Source organism: Manihot esculenta, chromosome 3 (genome assembly GCF_001659605.2).
Source record: "Manihot esculenta cultivar AM560-2 chromosome 3, M.esculenta_v8, whole genome shotgun sequence".
Taxonomy (NCBI): Eukaryota; Viridiplantae; Streptophyta; class Magnoliopsida; order Malpighiales; family Euphorbiaceae; genus Manihot; species Manihot esculenta.
The window spans coordinates 11,383,206-11,406,850 of record NC_035163.2 but is presented as its reverse complement, the minus strand read 5'-3'; the positions used below and the strand labels follow the sequence as shown (position 1 = coordinate 11,406,850).

Below are 23,645 nucleotides of genomic sequence, written 5' to 3'. Positions count from 1 at the left end.
ATAGAAATAAAATGTTCATAATGCTTAATAGTAAGGTCAGGCCGCGTGCTTTTAACGTGGAAACCTAGTCCTTAAAATAACAAATATAACAAGTGGCAGTGTCAGGTCTGATAAGTTAGGTGAGAATTGAAAAGGACCATTTAGGGTCTCGAAGATCATTCCCCTGGGGCCTATAAGTTGGCCAAGTTAGATGGTCAAGTCATTCCCCATTCCTGAAATATCTATAATCTAAGAAAATTTTATCAATAATAAGTTAACGAGATATTTTTTCATATGTTGTGTTCTTCAGTGATAAGGAACAAAGGGATTGCCTTTTTAAAAAATTTTAAGGAGACAAGAAGAAGCCACAAGGCGGGTTTCTCCAGGCCAGATTACAAGACGAGTTCTGCCATACCGCAATCTGGATGTTGGTCTCATTAAACAAGGTCACAAGGTGGGTTTCGCCATGCCATATCACAAGGCGAATTCTGCCAAACCATAATCTGGGCATTGGTCCCATTAAACAAGGCCATAAGGCGAGTTTCGCCAGGTTAGGTCATAAGGCGAGTTTTACCAAATCAGAATCTTGGTGTTGGTCCCACTAATCAAGGCCACAAGGCAGGTTCCGCTAGACCACAATTTGGGTGTTGGTCCCACTAAACAAGGCCACAAGGCGAGTTTCGCCAGGTCAAGTCACAAGACGGATTTCGTCAAACTATAATATAGGCGTTAGTCCCACTAAACAAGGCCAAAAGGTGGGTTCTGCCAGGTCAGATCACAAGACGAGTTCTGCCAAACCATAATCTAGGCGTTGGTCCTACTAAACAAGGCCATAAGGCAGGTTCTGCCAGACCAGGTCACAAGGCGGGCTCCGTTAGACTACAATTTGGGTATTGGTCCCACTAAATAAGGCTATAAGACGGGTTCCACCAGGCCATAATCTGAATATGGGCCCTATTAAATAAGATCACAAGATGGATTTTATCAGGTCAGGTCATAATGCGAGTTCCGTTAGACCACAATCTAAGCGTTGGTCCCACTTATTAAGTGATCTAAGTCAGGCTATAAGGTGGGTATACTAATCCCTAAAAGACAAAGGTGTCAATCAAATTTTAATATCGATGAGGCGAGTCTTATGACCAAATCTCAAGACGAGTGATCGAGTGAAAGTTCCTTATTGCAAAATTTTCTCAAGGCATTTTACGATTGGAAGGAAGGAGTCCGCCAGGCCACATACTCAGGTCTTAATCCTGTTTTGAAAAAAATTCTCTAAATTATTTCATGACTGTTAACTAAGCGTTAATCCCTACAAAGAGAATGAGCATTAGCCTCTTTTTTGGGCAAAAAACGGTGGATACCAGATTCATAGTCTAGTTGGGCAGTAGCCCTTTGGCCAATTGATTAAATCGTTGGTAGCAACGAAAGCACACACGGAACAAACAAACGCCTAAGAATAGATATGCAAAATATGCATTTTCATTATAAAGGGTCATAAGGGGAGAAGGAGGACTTCAATATCCCTCGTAAGTCTTTATTACACCAGAATTTTCTAAACATCTATTACATCATTATCAGAGACCCAATTGGCGGGCCTCTCCTCAGCCTCTTGCTTAACTTCATCTTCTAGAACGATGTCATCTGTCCAAGAAAAACCGCATGAATGGGACCGTTTCTTCAATTGTTTTTTTACCCTGACCCTCAGAATTAATCTTGCACAATCCAACCCAGAGGTCGTAGCGTTAAAAAGCCACTATAGTTGGGCTGGTTGCAATCCTCAACCAATACATGGAGCTAAGCAGTGTACTTGCATCTTCATGAAGACCCGCCTTCAGCTGCTATTTGTAGACCATGATGATATCCTTCGCACAAATCTGGTTATCCTCAAGAAAAGAAAAGAAAATTTCTCCATTCATTTCTTCCACATATGATTGTCGTAAATAAAAAAAGAGAAAAAAAGGGTTATTACACAATGGCACAGCCAGCAAAGCTTTAAATATGTCTCAAGAAATAAGGTGCTTACCATGGGCAAAGGCATGCCAAACATAAAGACTAGTAAAATCGTGCCACTTGTTCAAATCTAAAAGGACAAACCGTCACCTTCGAACCTAAAGAATCGAAGACCATCAGGAGGACATCTGATGCTATATAACAATCGCCTAAAGTAAGTCATGAGCTGTCACCACAGAACAGGTCCACGTGACAAGGTTTTGATAAGTAAGTAACACGGTCCCACTCAAGAAAAGGAAAATCCGAACACCTTAACACTCGGTTCATTATCAAAGATTCACCCTTCCCTGAATATGATGAATCTTGACACAAAGTTACCGTTATCAGGCACAGTTCAGTATATCCCCTTATACTTGTAATCGCGGGATTATCAACATATTAGCTAGTGATATCCTTATCAAGTAGTCAGCCATATTATTATCAGATTATCAGAAAATATTATATTTATCTCAACTTTGTTATAATATAGAAGAAGAAGGATCATAAAGGCAAAAGTCACTATTCTCATATACTAAAGTTTTAAGCAATAAAAGCAAAAGTCACTATTCTCTTATACTAAAGTTTTAAACAATTCATTGCATTCGTTTCTTTCTCCAGTATACTATTTAATTAAACGTTGGAATAACTGTCTTGGACACCCACCACCACCTCCTCAAAGATTAACTAATCACAACACAACTCTATTTTTCGACTAGATCAAACGGTATAATTAATAAAATTATAAAACCATTCAATATCAAATTATGTCTGTTATTCTCCTGCTCACAAAATTCCGTTTCCCGATTCGAACTACATCTCCTTATCCAAGCGACAGCGTGTTCGCAATGCTGGAGGATGGGTCCTTCCAAAAAATAGTACTAAAGATAATGAAAATAATAATAATTTAAAGGGAAAAAAAAAATCACTAGGCTCTAGTACACAGCCTTCAATTTAGTTTATCATTATTATTACTTTGCAAATGACAACGAAGGACAAAGGGAAATAGAAAATTAACTAACTCAGAACCATATTCATATTGAACTACAAGATTCTGTCACCTCCAGGGCATTTATTTGGCAGAGGGATTCCACATAGTGATGGATTTCCAATAAATACTGATGGATCTTTGAATTTTTGAAACCCTGCAGGAATTTTCCCTTCCAAGTTGTTGTAAGACAAGTTCAAATGCACCAACGAATTCAAAGAAGCCAGGCTTCCGGGAATGGACCCTGAAAGATGGTTGTATGACAGATCAAGTGTTTCCAAATTCTGAAGATCTCCGATCTTCTCTGTTATATTTCCACTTAGCTGATTTCTTGACAGGTTCAGGGCTCGCAAAGTGACAAGGTTTGTTACCTCAACTGGAATTTCTCCAGTTAGATTGTTTCCAGAAAGGTTAATTCCATTGACAGCTGCAACAATGTTTTTATACTCGAGGGTTTTGCCTTTCATTGCAACATATAAAAGCTGTAAGAACACCTCGCTGTTTTTACCAGAGACCAAGGCTGTAAGATTGCCAACACACTTGGGAATATCCCCTGAAAATCTGTTCCCTGAAAGATCTAAGATGTGAAGATTTGGAGGATTACATAATTGTTGTGGGATTGGACCCCTGAGAGAGTTCGATTGAAGCTGCAGCATGAACAAAGAAGATAACCTTTCTCCAATCCACGAAGGAAGGCTCCCTGAAAGCTTATTCCCACGAAAATCAATGCTTGTTAGTCCAGAGCAATTTTGCATGGAAGAAGGAATTTCTCCATCAAGATAATTGTTTCTCAACAACAGAACACTGAGGGAAGACAGGAAACCAAATGAACTTGGAATTTGACCTGTTAAAGTGTTGTTTGACATATCAATAGCCCACAACATTGATTGATGCCAGCAGTTGGGAATCTCTCCTGAAATCTGATTTTTCCTAAGGGAAAGAACTTGCAGACCTCTTATAGCACAAAATGATGATGGAATTCCACCAGCAAGATGGTTTGAAAAAACATAGAATTTTTCGAGCCTTGGCATTAGGCCACCTATGTTCTCAGGTATGGAACCTGAAAACAAGTTGCCCTGAAGGTAAACTTCAGTTGCATTAGCAGACCAAAGTGGGAGAGGCCCCTCAAATCGGTTAGAGCTCAAATCAATAAACCTTAAATTTGGAGTTTTCAATTGGTTTGGCAACTTTCCCTTGATTTGGTTATTTGATAAAACCAAGTGAGTGATATGAGGAGAAAGTTTCGAAAACCATTCCCCTGGAATGGTATCTGAGATTCCAACATTTCTTAGAGTGACAGAGGTAAGTTCATTCTGGACTTGCAGCCACACAGGAAATGAAGGACCTAATTGGCAGTTTTCAAGTTGGATGGATTTGAGTCTGAAAGGAGGAATCCACTTATATGACACATTGAATACCAAGGACCTCGACGGGACTGTTGAGAGATGGAAATTTTCCAGGCTATTGAGATTCATCAAGTGGGTTTCTTCCAGAGTTCCTTCCCAGGAATTTTCCACGAGATTTACATCCACTAGCTCTGAAAGTTGGCCAAAACTCTCTGGAATTGTCCCATTCATACTGTTATAGGAGAGGTCCAATTTCTTCAAGGATGACAACTTTCCTATGGATGTTGGAATGGAACCAAAGAAAGAGTTGCCAGAAAGGTAAAGATATTGCAAATTTCTAAGCACTCCTAATGATTCAGGCAGTTCCCCTGCCAGTGAATTAGAGTTTAAATTCAGTGAGACTAAGCTGTTGTTTGGGTTACTGGAAAAACCACCAAAAAACTGATGAATTTCACCAGTTAAACCATTAGCAGAAAGATCTAAGACCTTCAGGTTTCTGAGATTCCCAAACACACCAGGAATTTGACCGCCCAGATCCAAATTGTTTGACAAAACAAGGACTTCCAGAGATTTCAGTCTTGAAAATTCACTAGGAATAGGACCACTAAAGAAGTTCCACACAAGGTAAAGTTTTGTAAGGCCAGTAAGATTGAACAACCATTGAGGAATCTTAGAATTGAAAGAGTTATCTGATAAATCAAGGACTGAAAGGGATGTTAAGTTAATGGAAGGAAACGAAAGTGGAAGACTTTCAAGTTCACAATAATCCAAGTGTAACTCTACCAAGGAAGGAAGCATATTAACAGCTTGAAGCCAATCAGATCCTACTCCTTTGAGCTTAACAAATCCCAGATTTAGATACTTCAAAGAAGAAAGACCTGAAAGCCAATGCAAATTATTGGCACGCAACTCCCAGGAGCCTGTGTTGCTGTATGAATCTGCATAGAGGTCAAGATAAAGCAAGCTTGACAGGTTCCCAAGTTGAGATGGGATATCTCCAGAAAATGACGAGAAAGAGAGGTTAAGATATCTCAAATTTTTGAATCCAGAAAAGAAATCAGGAATTTCAGCACCTCTAAAATCATTTAAGCTCATATCTAAGTAGCTCAAATATTGTAGACGACTCAAGGAAGAACTAATATTACCACCCAAACATGATCTCTCATAAGCTGCTCGGTCACCAACTCCGCCATTGATCAATGGGTAAGGATTTCGAAGATTGAGCTTGGTGATATGACCTGTCTGGCTGTTGCATATGACTTCATTCCACTTGCAGCAATCATTTCCCTCCCAGGAGGACAGCCTACCAGAAGGATCACTGAGGCCATTCTTTAATTCAAGGAGTGCTTCCCTCTCAGTGTCTATGCATTTAACATTGAGATTCCCATCACCCAAACAGAGCTTAATGGTCTCCATATCTGAGGAGAAATAAAAAATGAGAAGAAAGAGAAAAGTGAGATGAAAAGTGGAATTTAAGCGACTACTGGTATCCATACTGCGAGTTTTGCATTGACAGCTGAAGCTTCAATTGAATTTATACAGGGTAGGGGTTAAATGAACCAAATCATTTGTGAATTACTTGAGGTCCGGTTCAATGAAAATTCGATCGAATTCGATTTAATTTCTAAATGAGTCAAGTTCGAATTTAATTTTTAGGTTTATTTGGTAAACGAGTTAAATTTGAATTCCATATTATTCGGCTGGTTAAGACTCAATTAGGAATAGATCGTGAACAGTTTCGTTAAGTAAGTTGAAATTATAATTCTAAGAGAAATAAACTCAAATTCTGTATATATTTTTATGTGTCAAAACTAAATTTTTTAAAATTCAGCTTTATATAGTTTAGTTACACGCTTAAATTTGTATATATTTAGATTATTAAAATTTAAAAGTTTATCTATATAAATTTACGAGTTAATTTGTAAATATATTTATTTAATTAAAATTATTTTAGTTTTAAATTTATTAATTTTAAATTAAAATTTATTATACATATAAATAAATTAAACTATTCGTGAACTATTCTAAATTAAACTCGATAAAAACTCAACTCTTTTAAACTCATTTGTGAAATAAATCAAGTTTGGACTCTTTAATACTCAATTTCAGTTCAAAATGAATAAAATTCAAATTCGACTTGCGCTCAAAAAAATTTTAGCCGATCAATTCAAAATTTTAACGGATGATTAGGTGAAAAATATCTATATTTTAAAAAACAATTAAAAAATATTAAAATGGGAGTAAGTGGAATGTTCACATTGCTAAATTAAATATTTCAAAATATTGCCCATCATGTTGTACGGTGGTCTAACCACTTGCCCATATCATGCCCATAATGCTGATTTTTTTTTATTTATTTTTTTAAGTATAGGATTGGAATGGAAACCCAAACCACTGAACCATTATTTATAAGGTAAATTATATGTTTTTAATTATTGAATTAAATCAGATTAGATTATGATAGTGATGATATTACTGTTAAATAAATAATATTATAATTATAAGTTTGAATTTATATAATAATTTAATAATTGCTAAATCAAATATATTTATTTTGAGGAGAATTATTATCAAATTTCGAATTTTTAAAAAATTAATTAATTTATTTTTATTTTAAAATTATTTAATTAAAATATTATTATATTTTATAAAATAAACTCTTTAATTTTATAAAAAAATTAATAATTAATTTATTTTATTTTTAATAAGATATTAAATAATATGAATATTTAAAATTATAAATATTAAATAGTATAAATGACTAAAATATTGCGTAAAAGTTTAAATGGAGTGATTTTTAGATAAGACTGATGAATTTTGGAGTTGATAATAAAATCTGTCTATATATCTATATAATTATCTAAACTAATAGTTATTATAAATTTTAAATTAAAAAATCTAATTTAAGTGGTAGTCATAATTATTAAAAAATCCAATAAAGGAGCTCCATGTATGAAAGCACATAAGACACGTGATCCAATCTGGATTTTGATAATCATGTGAGCCTCCATTTTAGACAGGAGGTCAACTTTTTGTGTTTTTAATTAATTTAGTAATGCTATCGATAATTCCACACGCATTGATAAATTTAATTATTATTAAGTAAAATTCATATTTGATTCTTCTATTATAAAAAAAATTATTAATTAGTTTCACTGTTTTGCAGAATAAAATAAAATATTGTTAAAATTTTTAAAAAATTAATATTTTATTTATTCATTAATTTTAATTTTTAAAATTATATTATTTAAAATTATTTCACGATTTAAAAGTTCAAAACGTAAATAGAATAAAATTAAAATTAAAATTAAGATTAAGATTAAGAGATAAAATGAGTTTACTATAGACAAATTATGTCTTTTTTTTTCTCACTTTTAACTCTATTAACCCATTTAGATGGATTGTGAGCCATTGAAGTCATTTTTTATAAATTCAGTCATTTTATTTTTTTTATTTAATATCTATCTAACAATCAACATACTTTTAATATTTATTTTGATGATCTGAAATTCAGAAAATAGGATTTTTACAAGGGTTGTCTAAGCTTAGTCTGAGAGGAGAATACTCCTCTCCTTTTATTCTTTTCCTTCGTCTATCAGTGATGTGTAACGGCTTCACTGCCATTGGGCCACCTGTCTCTGCCATACTGATACGAACGTACGAAAATATCATATATTTGCTTCATGCGTAACGGCCATTTAATTCTCTCTTGGCACTCATGCGGATGGACCCACTGAGCGGACGGACTGGCCACTTTTTCTCCCCTGGGCTGGACTGGAGAGTGAGATTGGGGATGGAGCCCCAGGGAGGTCTGTTCTTAGGGCCGAAAGAGCTGGGCTGGCCTAATTGAAAGACTTAGAGGGAGTCAGGTCTTAAGGCTGAGCGAGCTGGACTTGATTCATTTGGGAGGCTTAAGGGCCTTCAGGTAAAGAGCTGTTATCATGGGCCAGATCTCAGACCGGGGTAGTGAGATCCAGCGGTCATCAATTTCCCCTTTACCTTCTCATCAGTTATTGTACGAATGATGAGGGGGTAAATATCAAGAATAATAATGACTGTGCTGCCCAAGGACAATTTTCCTCAGAACACCTCTTCGTCTCATTGCTGTTTCAGATTTTCAAATTTCCTCTGTCTTCTCAAAAATCTTGCTTTCCTCTGCTCTTCGTGCGCGTTGCTAGCTCCGTCTCTCTTCCCTTTTTGCTTTTAAGGTACGCTCCTCACTTTCCCATGGAAAGCCCAAAACTCCCCAACGTCTTTAACCTAGAGTTTAGCATCACCTCCGCTAATCTAAAAAATTTCATTTCTCGGGAGTATTTGGACACTCCCCTCTACCATATTCAAGCTCATTACCGGAATGAGAGGATCGTTCTTCCTGATCCTCCTCCGCCTGGCTTGGTGGATCCCCAAAAAGATCTCAGCTTAGTCTTTTTCATCAAGCAACGAGAGTACGGTCTAACCTTCCCCTTCACTCCTTTCTTCAATGAAGTCTCCCGGTACTTCGAGATAACCCCTCGAATGCTGGCTCCCAATTTCATCATTTTCATGTGCTCTTTCGAGTCTATTTGCCTGAGCTGGGGGTTTACACCCACGGCGCGTTTGTTCGTCACTTTTTTCAGGCTGGTTAGGGCAATCCAAAACTTTTACTATTTCACCCCTCGGGGAGGGTTGTCCATCTTCACGGGTCATAAAGACTCGATAAAGGGCTAGGTGGAGGGATTTGCTGTGGTCGAGCTGAGGAAGGATTCTGGGTTAGTTTGGGATGTAGAGCTCTCCTGGGAGGATGTCTCTCTAGGCTGCAATGACCTGGCCCAGTTGAGCCTTACCGAGCAGGTCGGGTTCCTTCGACTGACTTCCGTTGAAAGGAAGTATGACGTCGAAAAGTGTATGTTTGTGTCCAATCTTCGGGCTATCAAGGACGCGGGTATTATATCTTGTTTAATTGCTTTGTCCCTTCTTTGTGATTTTTACTAAGAGCTGTTCTAATTTACTTCGATTTTGGACTTTTGCAGCTTCCAATGTTAAGATGGACCAAATTAAGCCTCTAAAGAACTTCACCTTGTCTCGTGAGAGCATGAATGCTGCTCTGGACGCCCTCTTAGTTAGGCGATCGGTGGGGGAAACAGCTCAGAGGGTGGCTGAAGTCATTTCTTCCAGGTCGGTTAGCCGGCCTCCTGCTCCAGCTCCTACCCGAGCTTCCAAGCCGAGCTCCCGAGGTTCCAGGTCTTCTAGGCCACCAGCCGCAGCAGGTCGAGCTTAGTTCCTCAGTCTTCCCAAGCCCCCAGGTCTCAACGAACTCCTACCGAGGGGACTAAGAAGGCTCCGAGGGTCACCGTCAGGCCGGTCGAGGACACCGAGCTGATGAGGACGAGCCCTATTCTTTCTTCCTAGGGGGTTTCTGAGGGGAGGCTTGAGACCTCTACAACTGTTGATAGGGCTCCTGAAGACGAGTTGGAGGTCGGCCCTGTTATTGGAGATGCCCCAGAGGTTGCCGCCCAAGCTCCCATTGTCGACGAGCGCATTCCCGCAGGGGGGCTGAATCTGAGCCCATAGATGGGGTCCTTCCTCAAGAGAAGTCATCGACTGCCCTTGAGGGTGTTGTACAGGAAGCTGGGAGCAAGCGTCCTCTTCCCTTTAACGCTCCTGTTCCAGTTCCCAAGAAGTCCCGGGCCTCCAGACGTACGGCTCCAACTTTGCCTCCGCTCGAGAAGGAAAAGACTGCTGTGGTGCCCCTGCTCTCTGCCCCTAATAATGATATTCTGAATGCAAAGGACATCACCCATCAGTCTCCAGCGAGCGTGGTCGCAGAGATCATCAAGGAGCGGATGTTTGGTGGGGTCACGGAGGCTTCAGACCCCCGCTTGCTTGCTTTTACTGGTCTTTTGGCCACTTCTACCAGAGAGCAGGCAGCGTTTCGGTCTCGTCCTCGAGGGGAGCTCGAAGACACTATCAGGGAGATGCTTCTGATGGTGAGCTATTCTTCTTACTTTTGAATTCTTTCTTTTGGTTCTTGTTATCTTCCATTTTAATACTTTTCTTTCTGTGCTAGCTGATGGGCCTCTTCATGGAGGTAGACGCCCGCGATCACTCTCTCCGGGAGTCCGTGGATCGCCGGATATAGGAAGCGCTCCTGGAGGAGAACCTGTTTGCCATCAGCGATGCTAGGGGCAACCTTGCGGCAGCTCAGGAGCACTCGAAGTCCCTCCAGGTAGAGCTGACTTATGCGAAAGAGGCCCTCAAAAGGGCTAATGGGAGGACAGCTGCAGTTGAGAGTAGTCGAGATGAAGCCTTGAAGCAACTGTCCTCCTTGGAGGAGATTCGGCGGGAGAGGGACGAGGCGGTGAGCCAGAAGGAGGAGGTCCAGCATCAGCACAAGTTGCTAAAGGCAGATTTTGAGGGGGCTCAGGCTCATTGTGAGGCTGTGGTGGCCCAACGGGAGGAAGCCTGGGCTCGAATGGTTGTTCTGGAGCAGGAGCTGAGCAAGCATGCTGACAGTGTTAAAGACTTGACCTTGGCGGTAGAGGAGTCTAAACTTCAGAATCAGCAACTCTGCCAACAAGTTAAAGTTTTGGAGAAGAGGTGCTCAACCCTGCTCGAAGATGCAAAGCTTGCTGAAGACAGGGTCCAGCTGGAGTGTGAAGAGCGCCTGAGGGAGTACAAGGAGTCAGCCAAGCTGAAGAAAGAGATTGAACAGGCCTGTGAAGCTCATCTTCAAAGCTATAAGGACTCTTCTGAGCTGAATGCCATGATAGCTGAGGCCTGCGAGGAGCGACTTGCAGAATTTAGAGCCTCTGGCGAGATGAAGACGGCGATATGGAATAAGAGCTTACGCATGTTCATCTCTGGTTACAATCGAGGCTTGAGGGAGGCCAGATATGCCCCTTCCACCCCGTTGGCTGAACTCCGAGCTGCTGAGGAAGACTCCGATAGCGAGGAGGTGCTTTACGGGGAGGATGACAAACCCTTGCCCAAAGGAGCTCCTCGCACTGCAGCTGGGCCTTCTAAAGCAGATGCCGAGCTGAGGGAGGAGGACGACGAAGCTGCCGAAGATGCTGGGCCTCAGGAGGGAGAAGATGCAGGGCCCCAAGGAGGGGAAATTGTACCATTGTAGATAGTAGTGTAGATAATGAAGTACCTAGACATGTAAGTCCCTTAAGGACAGTTTTTCCTCCCGCAATTATAGATGATTAGGTTGTAATTCTTCTTTTGATCTAATGAAATTTCACTTTTATTTTCTGTTCATACTTGAGCTATTTTCTGTTCTATGTTCATACTTGAATTACTTTTACCTTTGTTTATTTTTTCAGCTTCATCAAGCTACTTAATCTGTTAAAAGCCTAACTTGTTTAATATGTCAAAGACTTAATCTATTTTTCCTTTTTGTGAGCCCTTTCCAATCTGGATTTGCTTTGAAGATAAAAACCTTTAATCCTCATGTTTACTTAATCTCCCAAACGTTTACTTAATCTCCCAAAGGGTTCAATCATATCAGGTCTTTACTGAACTTCTAACTCACGAGTTTCCACAACCTCGTAAAGGTGTTCTTATTAACTTTCTATTCTGTTAACTCGTACATAACGTGAGTTCGAACATATAACATTCGTATAATCAAAGTGGAATGGATCATGTACCTTTTAAAGTGATGAGCAAGGCTAACCTTTTTGTTTTTAGTTCTGTTCTGATAGGAATCGAGGCTGGGGCCTTGTCTGCTCATGCCTTAGATTTCCTCTTGGATCAGAGGAAGCTTGTAACTTTTAGTTTGCCCTTAAGCTTTCTGAGTTTGGCTCTCTTTTTGCTTGGTTTTTCGGGCTCAGATTTGAGTGTCTCAGATCGGCACTTTTGGCCTCATGTTGCTTTGTCTTCTCAGCCGGTTTAATGGTGCCGGGGGCACTTGGGGAGCCTGGTCACCTTCCTTACTGAGGTCTTGCGTAAGATTCAGGCTCTGTGGCCTTACTGTCGCTTCGTCATCTCAGCTCGATTTTTTGGTGCTGGGGGCGCTTGGGGAGCCCGATCACCTACCTCACTGAGGTCTTGAACAAGATTCAGGCTATGTGCCCTTACTGTCACTTCGTCATCTCAGCTTGGTTTTTTTTTTGTGCCGGCGGTGCTTGGGGAGCCCGGTCACCTACCTCACTGAGGTCTTGAACAAGATTCAAGCTCTGTGGCCTTACTGTCGCTTCGTCATCTCAACTCGGTTTTTTTTTTTTGGTGCCGGGGGCACTTGGGGAGCCCGGTCACCTACCTCACTGAGGTCTTGAACAAGATTCAGGCTCTGTGCCCTTACTATCGCTTCGTCATCTCAGCTCGATTTTTTGGTGCCGGGGGCACTTGGGGAGCCCTGTCACCTACCTCGCTGAGGTCTTGAACAAGATTCAGGCTCTGTGGCCTTACTGTCGCTTCGTCATCTCAGCTTGATTTTTTGGTGCCGGGGACGCTTGGGGAGCCCGGTCACCTACCTCACTGAGGTCTTGAACAAGATTCAGGCTATGTGGCCTTACTGTCGCTTCGTCATCTCAGCTCAGTTTTTTGGTGTCGGGGGCACTTGGGGAGCCCGGTCACCTACCTCACTGAAGTCTTGAACAAGATTCAGGCTCTGTGGCCTTACTGTCGCTTCGTCATCTCAACTCAGTTTTTTTTTTTGTTGCCGGGGGCGCTTGGGGAGCCCGGTCACCTACCTCACTGAGGTCTTGAACAAGATTTAAGCTCTGTGGCCTTATTATCGCTTCGTCATCTCAGCTCGGTTTTTTGGTGCCAGGGGCGCTTGGGGAGCCCGGTCACCTACCTCACTGAGGTCTTGAACAAGATTCAGGCTCTGTGGCCTTACTGTCGCTTCGTCATCTCAGCTCAGTTTTTTGGTGCCGGGGGCGCTTGGGGAGCCTTGTCACCTACCTCACTGAGGTCTTGAACAAGATTCAGGCTTTGTGGCCTTACTGTCGCTTCATCATCTCAGCTCGGTTTTTTGGTGCCGGAGGCGCTTGGGGAGCCCGGTCACGTACCTCACTGAGGTCTTGAACAAGATTCATTTTTCTTTTCTGTTTCTTTCAATGAAAGCAATGTAAGTTATGACAAATAAAGAATTGGACGATAATGTCTATTTTATTCCAGTGCTTTAAAATACAATCAATCTTTTTATATTTGATAATATGTTAAGGGAAGTACCTTTTCAAATGCTGGATATTCCAAGCATGAGGCTCGGGGTTTCCCTGCATGTCCTCGATCCGATATACCCCTGGTTTGACCACTTTGACTATTTTGAACGGGCCCTCCCAGGTCAGCGCCAGCTTTCCTACAGCCGCTCTTTTTCCCATAGCTTCTAGATTTCTCAGGGCCAGATCTGCAAAACTTCTGATGCTTCCAGCCTTCAGGCTGTTAAACCACGCCCGTGCCGGCCCTGTGAGCATCGTGGGAAATACCTTGCACATCAAGGCATTCGATAGAGTCTGCAGCTCCATAAAGGTCTTATAGTTGAGGACGTGCTCTCTTGGATTTCCCGTTCCGTCGTAGGCCGCCATGGGTGGCATCATAAACTTCTTTGGGATGGTCTCCTATTGCACCCATTTCGAGAAAGGCGAGGACGTAGGTAGGAGGGTTTGGTTGTGGTCCTTCGCCCCCAACTCAGCCAAGAGCTGTTCCCTCAGTTTCTACAGTTTCTGATCTACATTCTCTTCTTCTTGTCTGGGCCTCTTCTCCAGACAATACTCCTCTTCCTGCGCTTCACTCTCCGTCCTTCTAGTTATTCTGGCAGAGTAACTGTCTGCCTCATCGTTCTCTATCAGCTCCCTCACCCGTCTTCCATGAACTCTAGCTTCTGGTTCCTCTTCTCCCCTGGCTCTTCTCCCCCTTTCTCCAGTTTCTCTGTTGTTTGTTTGAGGGTGGTTAAAGGTAGGCTGGGGTTCGTTGGTTCGGGGTTCCTCTACCACCGGCAACATGTTCATTGGGGTATTGAAGCCCCTCTATTGCATCATCTGCCCCAACCAATGGGTGGTGTTTTGTAGTTGAAGGGCCATGGCTTGGAGGTCCTGGTTGGATAAGGCAGCTACGGACATGTTCCCTGCCGAGTTTGGTGAGGGGTTGAAGTGGATTGGTGGTTGGTTGTTTGGGGTTGTGGGACTGAAAAAAGAGAATTGTTGTCCCTCCTGAGCAGAGCTCAGATCATTTGGGGTATTAGCAAGGTTGTTTTCATTATGGTTGGCCATCGTGGATCTCAGTGGGTGTTGTAAGAGTGGAACTCCAGCGATGAAAAGATCTCCTTCGTTCCCACAGATGGCGCCAATTGATGATCTGAGATCTAGAAAATAGGGTTTTTACAAGGGTTGTCTAAACTTAGTCTGAGAGGAGAATACTCCTCTCCTTTTATTCTTTTCCTTCGTCTGTCAATGACGTGTAACGACCTCATTGCCATTGGGCCACCTGTCTCTGCCATACTGATACGGATGTACGAGAATATCAGATATCTGCTTCATGCGTAACGACCATTTAATTCTCCCCTGGCATGCATGCGGATGGACCCACCGAGCGAACGGACTGGCCACTTTTTCTCCCCTGGGCTGGACTGGAGAGTGAGATTGGGGATGGAGCCCCAGGGAGGTCTATTCTTAGGGCCGAAAGAGCTGGGCTGGCCTAATTGAAAGACTTAGAGGGAGTCCGGACTTAAGGCTGAGCGGGCTGGACCTGATTCATTTGCAAGGCTTAAGGGTCTTCAGGTAAAGAGCTATTATCATGGGCCAGGTCTCAGACCGGGGTAGTGAGATCCAGCGGTCATCAATTTAATATATATCTTATTAACTCGTATTTTAATAAATAAATTAACTTAAATTAATATCTAAATATTTTTTTTATCGAAAATATGTAAATATTTTATAATAGTACCATGAAAGTTTTTATAGAGTTCAATTTATAGTAGATTAATAAAATAATTTCTAGAGTTGCGATAGTTGAATAAGTAAAATGAAATAATAAATGGAAGTACATTTTAAGGAGATGATCTTAAAATTATAGTAAATATAAATATTTGAATTTATTATTGATTTTATATTATTTTTTAATAATTTTTTCATATAAAGTTATCATTAGCTGACATCTGAACTTGACTACCTTGTCCCTGCAGTCCAAGGTAGCACCATGGGTAGATAGCCAATCCATCCCTAGAATGACGTCAAAATCTGTCAAATCTAGAACTACAAGGTCGGCTGAAAGGCATCTTCCCTCAACGAAAACGGGACTATACTGGCAGACTGACTCTGCCACTGACGGGTCACACTTGGGTCCACTGACCCATAGGGGACACTCTGACCCAGAGACCATCAATCCCAACCTCTCGACGGCCCTCGGAGCAATGAAAGAATGAGATGCACCAGGGTCCATTAAGGCATAAACATCTGAGCAACCAATGATGAGATTACTTGCCACCACGGTGTTCGATGCATTTGCCTCCTGCTGTGTCATTGTGAAGATCCGTGCTGGGACTGATGGACCTTCAACTCTGAAACCCGCTGAAGAAGAGGCTGCCCCACTCCATCTGCCTCTGCCACTGGCCTGAGTCACGGCTGGAGCCACTGGTTGAGCCACACTACCAGAGGCTGTCTGCTGAGACTGTGCCATAAAAGCTGCTCTAGGACACTCTCGTGCCATGTGTCCCTCCTGCCCACATCTGAAGCAGGCTATTGTCCTAACTAGACATACACCCTTGTGCGGCTTCCCACACTTCCTGCATACTGCATTATCTGCACCTGAGCTCGAGCCACTTCCCAATCCCAGACCTGACTTGATCTTGCTCCAGAACTTGTTCTTCTTTGACTTCTTGGTGGTATTGCTCCACCTCTTACTAGCTGAACTCAAAGAAGAAGGGTCTAATCTTCCCCCACCTGGGGTCTTGGAACCAGAAGGCTGTGCCACTGACTGCTTGACTTTTTCCTCGATGATTGCACTAGCCTCCATCCTCCGGGCCATATCCACTATGGCATGGAAACTCTCCCTCTCTGCTGACTGGATCAAGGAGGAATACCTGGAATGGAGCCTCATGATATACCTCCTTGACTTCTTTTGATCTGCGTTCAGATTCTGCCCAGCAAACGGCAACAGCTCCAAGAATCTGTTTGTATACTCATCCACACTCATCTTTTCTGTCTGCCTTAGCTGTTCAAATTCAATCATCTTCAACTCCCTTGAACTGTCAGGGAAAGCTCATCCTGCAAACTCATTTGCAAACTCCTCCCATGATAGGCTGTCCAACCTCGGGTTCACATAGTTCTTGAACCATTCACAGGCCTTCTTGCATTTTAGTGTGAACCCGGCCATCTGAATGGCTCTACTATCATCAGCTCCTATCTCATCTGTAATCATCTTAACCCTCTCAAGGTACACAAACGGGTCATCACCGGTTTCATACTGGGGAGCACCCAGCTTCATGTAATCGATCATCTTGACCTTGCTCCCTCTAGATGAGCTAGGTTTAGGCATTTGGGTTTCTAAAACAGTAGGTGCTGCTAGTGGTGGAGGAGGTGCAACATCCCCTGGGGTAGGGTTTGCTGTACCTGGGTAGAAAGACGGGGGTGGGTACATAGGGTACTATGGGTATGGTGGGTAGAAAGGTGGGTATGGCATGTGGGAGTGGTAAGGGTTAAAGCTAGGGTAATCCGATGTGTCTCCCATCGAATACCCGAGATTCTGAGAAAAGGGTGGGTACTGGGATGGCTGCACAAATCCCGAGGCCTGAGTGCCTCCTTGGGACTCTCCCATACCCTCCTCCGACATACTCACTCCAAGACTGCCATCCCTCCTCTGGTCCACATCCATATCATCCCCCACATCCTCTGATATTCCTTCTTGCACTGTTTTCCTTACTGATCTGCTTCTGTTCATATCCAAAGACCTTCTAGGGTCTCTCACTGCTTTTTCCCTGCTAGACCTGCTAGACATTGCCCTTGGCAATGCAGGGGGACGGGCACTCATGCCCTCATCCTCCGGTGGTACTCCAGTCAATCGTGCAGATCGACGAGTTCCTCTCATCCTGTTTACTGAAAAACAGCACACATCACATAAACATTAGCATCAAATGGTTCATGTGCAAACACATGAATCCGCATCACATATATCACATATCATAGCATAACATTAATGCACATGCATATAATCATGGCATTTCACATCATCATTCAAGACAGGACTCTACATCCTATCCTAGTGGACATGATTTTCCTATTGTGCTTGACCTTCTAGAACATCTATGAGCCCGACACTCTAGGTCCGACCATATGAACCTAGGGCTCTAATACCAATCTGTAACGACCCGGAAACCGGACCGCTACCGGCGCTAGGATCCAGGTCGGCTTAAGGCCGCCGGGACCCGTAGCAAGCCAAACATTCATTCACCAAACTCAACTTGTGCATGCACTATTCATAGACATAATCATAAATATTAACCCCTCCTTGGAGTCCTCATCAATACTCCAATGGGGTGACATAATATGTATTAAGTTTGGTTTACGATAATCATCATTAACATTTAAGATCATGTACTAGAAAGGGATTAACATAACACTATGGTCAAGCACAACTCTAAACTTCTATAAGCATCATTACATTACATTTCTATACTATACTTTTACATTACATCATATTCATGTCCACATCTAGCTATTACAATAACATAACTCTACTCCTGCTGACGTCCTGGTCTACCCTGTACCTGCAAATCTGGAGGGTTAAGGGAGAGGGGTGAGCTATAAAGCCTAGTGAGCAGAATAGTAAAACATTAAATTTAAAGTCCATACTTCCATGAAATGCATCACATCACAAACATATCACATAAAGGATGAACTTGTCACCAATAGCCCTCTACATAATTCCATAGTGCCAGAACATAGAATGGGTCCTGGTCTTTCACTTAAACATAACATTCCAAAGTGCCAGAACGTAGAATGGGTCCTGGTCTTTCACTTAAACATAACATTCCAAAGTGCCAGAACGTAGAATAGGTCCTGGTCTTTCTCTTACATGGTGCCAGCAAATGTAGAATGGGTCCCACTGGTCTTTCATTCCGTACCGTACATATCATATCATCACATCATAGATCGAGGGCTATGAATCATCCAACATTTATCCGCATCAACAACATATTATGCAATGCAACATATTCGTGAATTCTAATGCAAGCACCCTAGTATATCTCATGGCATTCATGATGCATGTATCATGCTCAAAATTTATTTATTTGCTTGAAACATAATGAGTTATTCCACTCACCTCTGGCTGAAGCTCTAATGACTCTGAAGCAGCTATCTCACTGCTGAGGTCCTCGGTTCCTCGGGTCCGAACCTACACAGGTGGACTCAAATGAGGGACCAAACATCCATGAACATGACTCTAAAATACTCCCCAAAAACCCCCTAAAATACCATAAAACAATCACATAAATCATGCAAAAGAAGGCTGAACAGGGCACTTTCGGCGGCAGGTTCGGCGGCCGAAAGAGCCTTCCAGAGCCGATAGTCATGCACCTTCGGCGGCCGAAGGTTCCCTCCAGAGACCAAACTCATGCATGTTCGGCGGCACCTTCGCCGGCCGAAACTCCCTTCCAGAGCCGAAAGTCCACTTTTTGGGGCAGGGTTCGGCAGCCAAAAGTTGGCCTCCACAGGCAGGTTCGGCGGCTGAAAGTCCCTTCGGCTGCCAAACCTGAGTTCTTCCAAAGGCAGAACTCAGCCTCCACAAATGCACATTTGCCTCCCAAACCATTCAAAACAATCACAACACTTCGACAACATGCATACACACACACACAAGCTCCTAGGGGCTTCAAACTATCTTAAACCCCAACTACAACACATCAAACATACATATTCAACATACATTGCTCAAAAACTCAACATAAAAACCCATAAACTCAAAATAACCTAAACATGCATTTCTACCCCATCAAACTTCATAAAAATCGTTTAAAACATAAAAAGAAGTATGGATCTACTCTTACCTCTTGAAGATCGAGAGGAGAGACGATCTAACTCGGAGATGGGGGAGATCTCACTCCTTGGGTCTCCAAGTTCCAAAACTTGCTCTTTTGCTCAAATATCTTTAAAACAAAGGTGAAACTCGTAAAAATCATGAAAACTCGAAGGAAGAAGCTCAAAAACAACAAGGGACAGCGGAGAGCTCACCTTGGCCGAAAATGGGGAGAAAAGCTCGTCCGTTTCGGACAAGGGACCCCTTTATAGGTGGCTGGCCAGGCCACTTTCGGGGGCCTAACGTGCCTCCGCATGCATACCATGTTCAGCGGCCGAACATAAGGTTCGACGGCCGAACCTGGACTTCCCTCACTTATGCCTTCGGGGGCCTAAAGCACTCCCGAAGCGCATGCATGTTCGGCAGCCGAACTTGAGGTTCGGCGGCCGAACCTGAGTCTTCCTCTCTAGGCTATTTTCATTAAAAACTTAATTTCTTTCTTGCTTAAAACCATAAAATACATTAAAACATTTTATAAAAACATGACTTTACCCTTCTAGAGGTTTCCGACATCCGAGATCCCACCGGACGGTAGGAATTCCGATACCGGAGTCTAGCCGGGTATTACATTCTCCCCCCCTTAAGAACATTCGTCCCCGAATGTTCACCAAACAAATATGGCATAGCATAAAACATGAACATACAAGGCATAAAATATAAACATTCACATAAAACACATAACACTTACTTTAAAAGAGATAAGGATATTGCTGGAGCATGGACTCCCGTGTCTCCCAGGTACACTCCTCAATGTTGTGGTGATTCCAAAGGACTTTCACCATCGGGATTTTCTTGTTTCTCAACTTTCTAATCTGGGTGTCTATGCTTCGCACTGGCTGCTCAACATAGGTGAGATCTTCTTGGATCTCCACATCAGGCTCACTAAGAACCTTGCTCGGATCTGACACGAACTTTCTTAACATAGAAACATGGAAAACCGGATGGATTCTTTCCATTGAAGCAGGTAAATCCAGCTTATACGATACATTCCCGATCTTCTACAAGATCTCAAAGGGTCCGATGTACCGTGGAGCTAGTTTACCTTTCTTCCCAAACCGAATCACCCCTTTCATTGGAGACACCTTGAGCAATACCAAATCCCCCTCCTGAAACTCTACTTGCCTTCTGCAGATATCTGCATAACTCTTTTTGTAATACCCGGCTAGACTCCGGTATCGGAATTCCTACCGTCCGGTGGAATTTGGGTGTCGGAAACCTCTAGAAGGGTAAAAGCATGTTTTTATAAAATGTTTTCATGTATTTTAATGTTTTAAGTATGATTTTAAATAAGTTTTTGCATGAAAATTCTTTAAGGAAAAACCCAGGTTCGGCCGCCGAAACTCACTTTCGGCCGCCGAACATGCATGGACTTTGGGAGGCACGTTAGGCCCCCGAAAGTCTAAGTGAGGGAAGTGCAGGTTCGGCCGCCGAACCTTATGTTCGGCCGCCGAACATTGCATGGATGCGGAGGCACATTCGGCCCCCGAACGTGGCCTGGCCAGCCACTATAAAAGGGTCCCCTTGGTCCGCACGGGCGAGCTTTTTCTCTCCCATTGTCGGCCAAGGTGAGTCTCCACCGTTCCTCCCTCGATCTTGAGTGTTTCCTCTAGATCTTTCATGGTTTTAACAAGTTTTCATCTTGCTTTGAAGTTTTTAAGCTTTTGAATCGAGTTTTGAGCAAGTTTTGAGCTTGGAGACCCAAGGAGCTAAATCTCTTCCAACTCCAAGTTAGATCGCCTCTACTCTCGATCTTCAAGAGGTAAGGGTCGATCTTGAACTCTTTTATGCTTGACACAAGTTTTGTGAAGATCTTTGGGGATTAAAGGCATGTTTAGTTCTTGTGTAGGTTTATGGGTTTAAGTTGTGATTTTTGAGCAATGTAGCTTGTTTGTGTGTGAATGAAGTGTTGTAGATGGGGTATATGCATGTTTGAGGCCCCTAGGAACTTGTATGTGTGTTTTAGTTGAGAAATATGCATGATTTATGGTTTTGGGAGGCAGGAGGTTCATTCGAACCAAGTTTCTGCCGTTTGGCAGAAACCAGGTTCGGCAGCCGAAGGGAGTTTCGGCCGCCGAACCCCCCTTGTGGAGGCAGCTTTCGGCTGCCGAAGGTGCCCCCGAAAAGAGACTTTCGTCTCTGTCTGGCACTTTCGGCCGCCGAAGGTGCCGCCGAACCTAGCTGAGTTTCGTCTCTGTCTGGGGCTTTCGGCCGCCGAAGGTGCCGCCGAAGGTGCCCTGTTCAGCCATTTCATGCATATTTTCTGTGATGTTTTCATGATGTTTTAGGGGGTTTTTGGGGGATATATTAGAGTTGTGTTTATATATGTTTGGTCCCTCATTGGAGTCCACCTGTGTAGGTTCGGACCCGAGGAACCGAGGACCCCAGCAGTGAGTGAGCTGCTTCAGTGTCTGGTCAGAGCTAGCCAGAGGTGAGTGGAAACAAGCTTAATGTTTTAAATCAAGCAATTAAATGTTTTGAGCATGTTTCATGCATCATGATGACATGTAATAGGCTGATTGCATTAGTTCACGAATATGTCGCATTGCATTTTATTTTGTGGTTGTGGGTGAATGCTGTATGATCCAATTAGTCCACGAGACTTAATACATGATATAACAGGAAGACCAGGACCCCATGCTACGGCCTGGCACGAGGCTTTATATATGTTATGACAGGAAGACCAGGACCCCATGCTACGGCCTGGCACGAGGCTTTATATATGTTATGACAGGAAGACCAGGACCCCATGCTACGGCCTGGCACGAGGCTTTATATATGTTATGATAGGAAGACCAGGACCCCATGCTACGGCCTGGCACGAGACTTTATGTATGTTATGACAGGAAGACCAGGACCCCATGCTACGGCCTGGCACGAGACTATGTTGGGACTAATTGGTGATAGGTTCACCCTTGCTGTGAATTGTTTGTGATATGATGCATTCCATGAAAGCATGAATTTCAATATAATGTTTTTAGTTTCTGCTCACTGGGCTTTTAGCTCACCCCTCTCCCCTAACCCCAGGTTTGCAGGTACGGGTTTGATAGAGAAGAAAAGAAGAGAAAAGTCATATGTATGTAATAGCTAGAGTATGAGGACATGACAAATGATAAGAATGTAATGTAAAGTTTTGAACAGTTATGTTTATGTAGTTATGTTATTGAGGATAGAGTTGTGCTTGACCATAGTATATGTTAATCCCTTGGTATGTACATGATCTTATTTTATGATGTATATGTGAACCAACTCAACACAGGATATATATTGCCCATTGAGGCTTTGATGAAATCCCACAGAGGGATTAATGTTTATGTATATGATGAATATAGTGTATGCACAGGTTGAGTTTGGTGAATGAAGAAAAAGAAAAGTTTTTAATTCTTATGTATGTTTGTTGATCATGTATGGGATTAAACAGGTAAACAGGATGTATGTAGGCTTGCTACGGGTTCCGGCGGCCTTAAGCCGACCTGAATCCTAGCGCCGGTAGCGGTCCGGATTTCCGGGGCATTACAGAGTGGTATCAGAGCCCTAGGTTCATATGGTCGGACCTAGAGTGTCGGGCTCATAGAAGTTATAGAAGGTCAAGCACAATAGGCAAAAATCATGTCCATTAGGATAGGATGTAGAGTCCTGTCTTGCTATGATTGTATGATATGCCATGATGATATGCTAATGTTTATGTGATGTTTACTGTTTCTCAGAAAACAGGATGAGAGGAACCCGTCGATCTGTACGATTGACTGGAATACCACCTCAGGACGAGGGCATTGATGCCCGTCCTTCAACATTGCCTAGGGCAATGTCAAGTAGGTCCAACAGGGACCGAGCAGTGAGAGACCCTAGAAGGTCTTTAGATCTGGGAAGAAGCAGATCAGTCAGAGGAACAGTGCAGGGAGGTATGTCAGAGGATATGGGGGATCAGATGGATGTTGATCAAAGGAGGGATGGCAGTTTGGGCGTCAGTATGTCAGAAGAGGGTATGGGAGAATCCCAAGGAGGCACTCAGGCCTCGGGATTTGTTCAGCCACCTCACTATCCGCCCTACACCCAAAATCCCGGGTATTCGATGGGAGGTACATCGGATTACCCTAGTTTTAACCTCTACCCCACACAGATGCCATACCCACCATACTACCCACCATATCCACAGTACCCAGTGTACCCACCTCCACCATACTATCCAAATCCAGCAAACCCCACTCCGGGGGATGCTGTACCTCCACCACCACCAGCACCTACATGCCCAGATACCCAGATACCTCAGCCTAGCTCATCTGGGGGAAGTAAGGCTAAAATGACAGATTACATGAAGTTGGGTGCTCCCCAGTTTGAGTCAGGTGATGACCCGTTCG

The 23,645-nt window shown here is 42.9% G+C and overlaps 1 protein-coding gene across 1 annotated transcript; it reads right to left on the bottom strand.

Annotated features, from left to right (window-relative positions):
- Positions 1-2,887: 2,887 nt before the first annotated feature.
- On the bottom strand, positions 2,888-5,793 carry LOC110611111 (receptor-like protein EIX1). Its single transcript, XM_021751244.2, has one exon. It carries the CDS (start codon positions 5,788-5,790, stop codon positions 3,007-3,009), a length of 2,784 nt encoding a protein of 927 aa, XP_021606936.2. The 5' UTR covers positions 5,791-5,793; the 3' UTR covers positions 2,888-3,006.
- Positions 5,794-23,645: the final 17,852 nt, after the last annotated feature.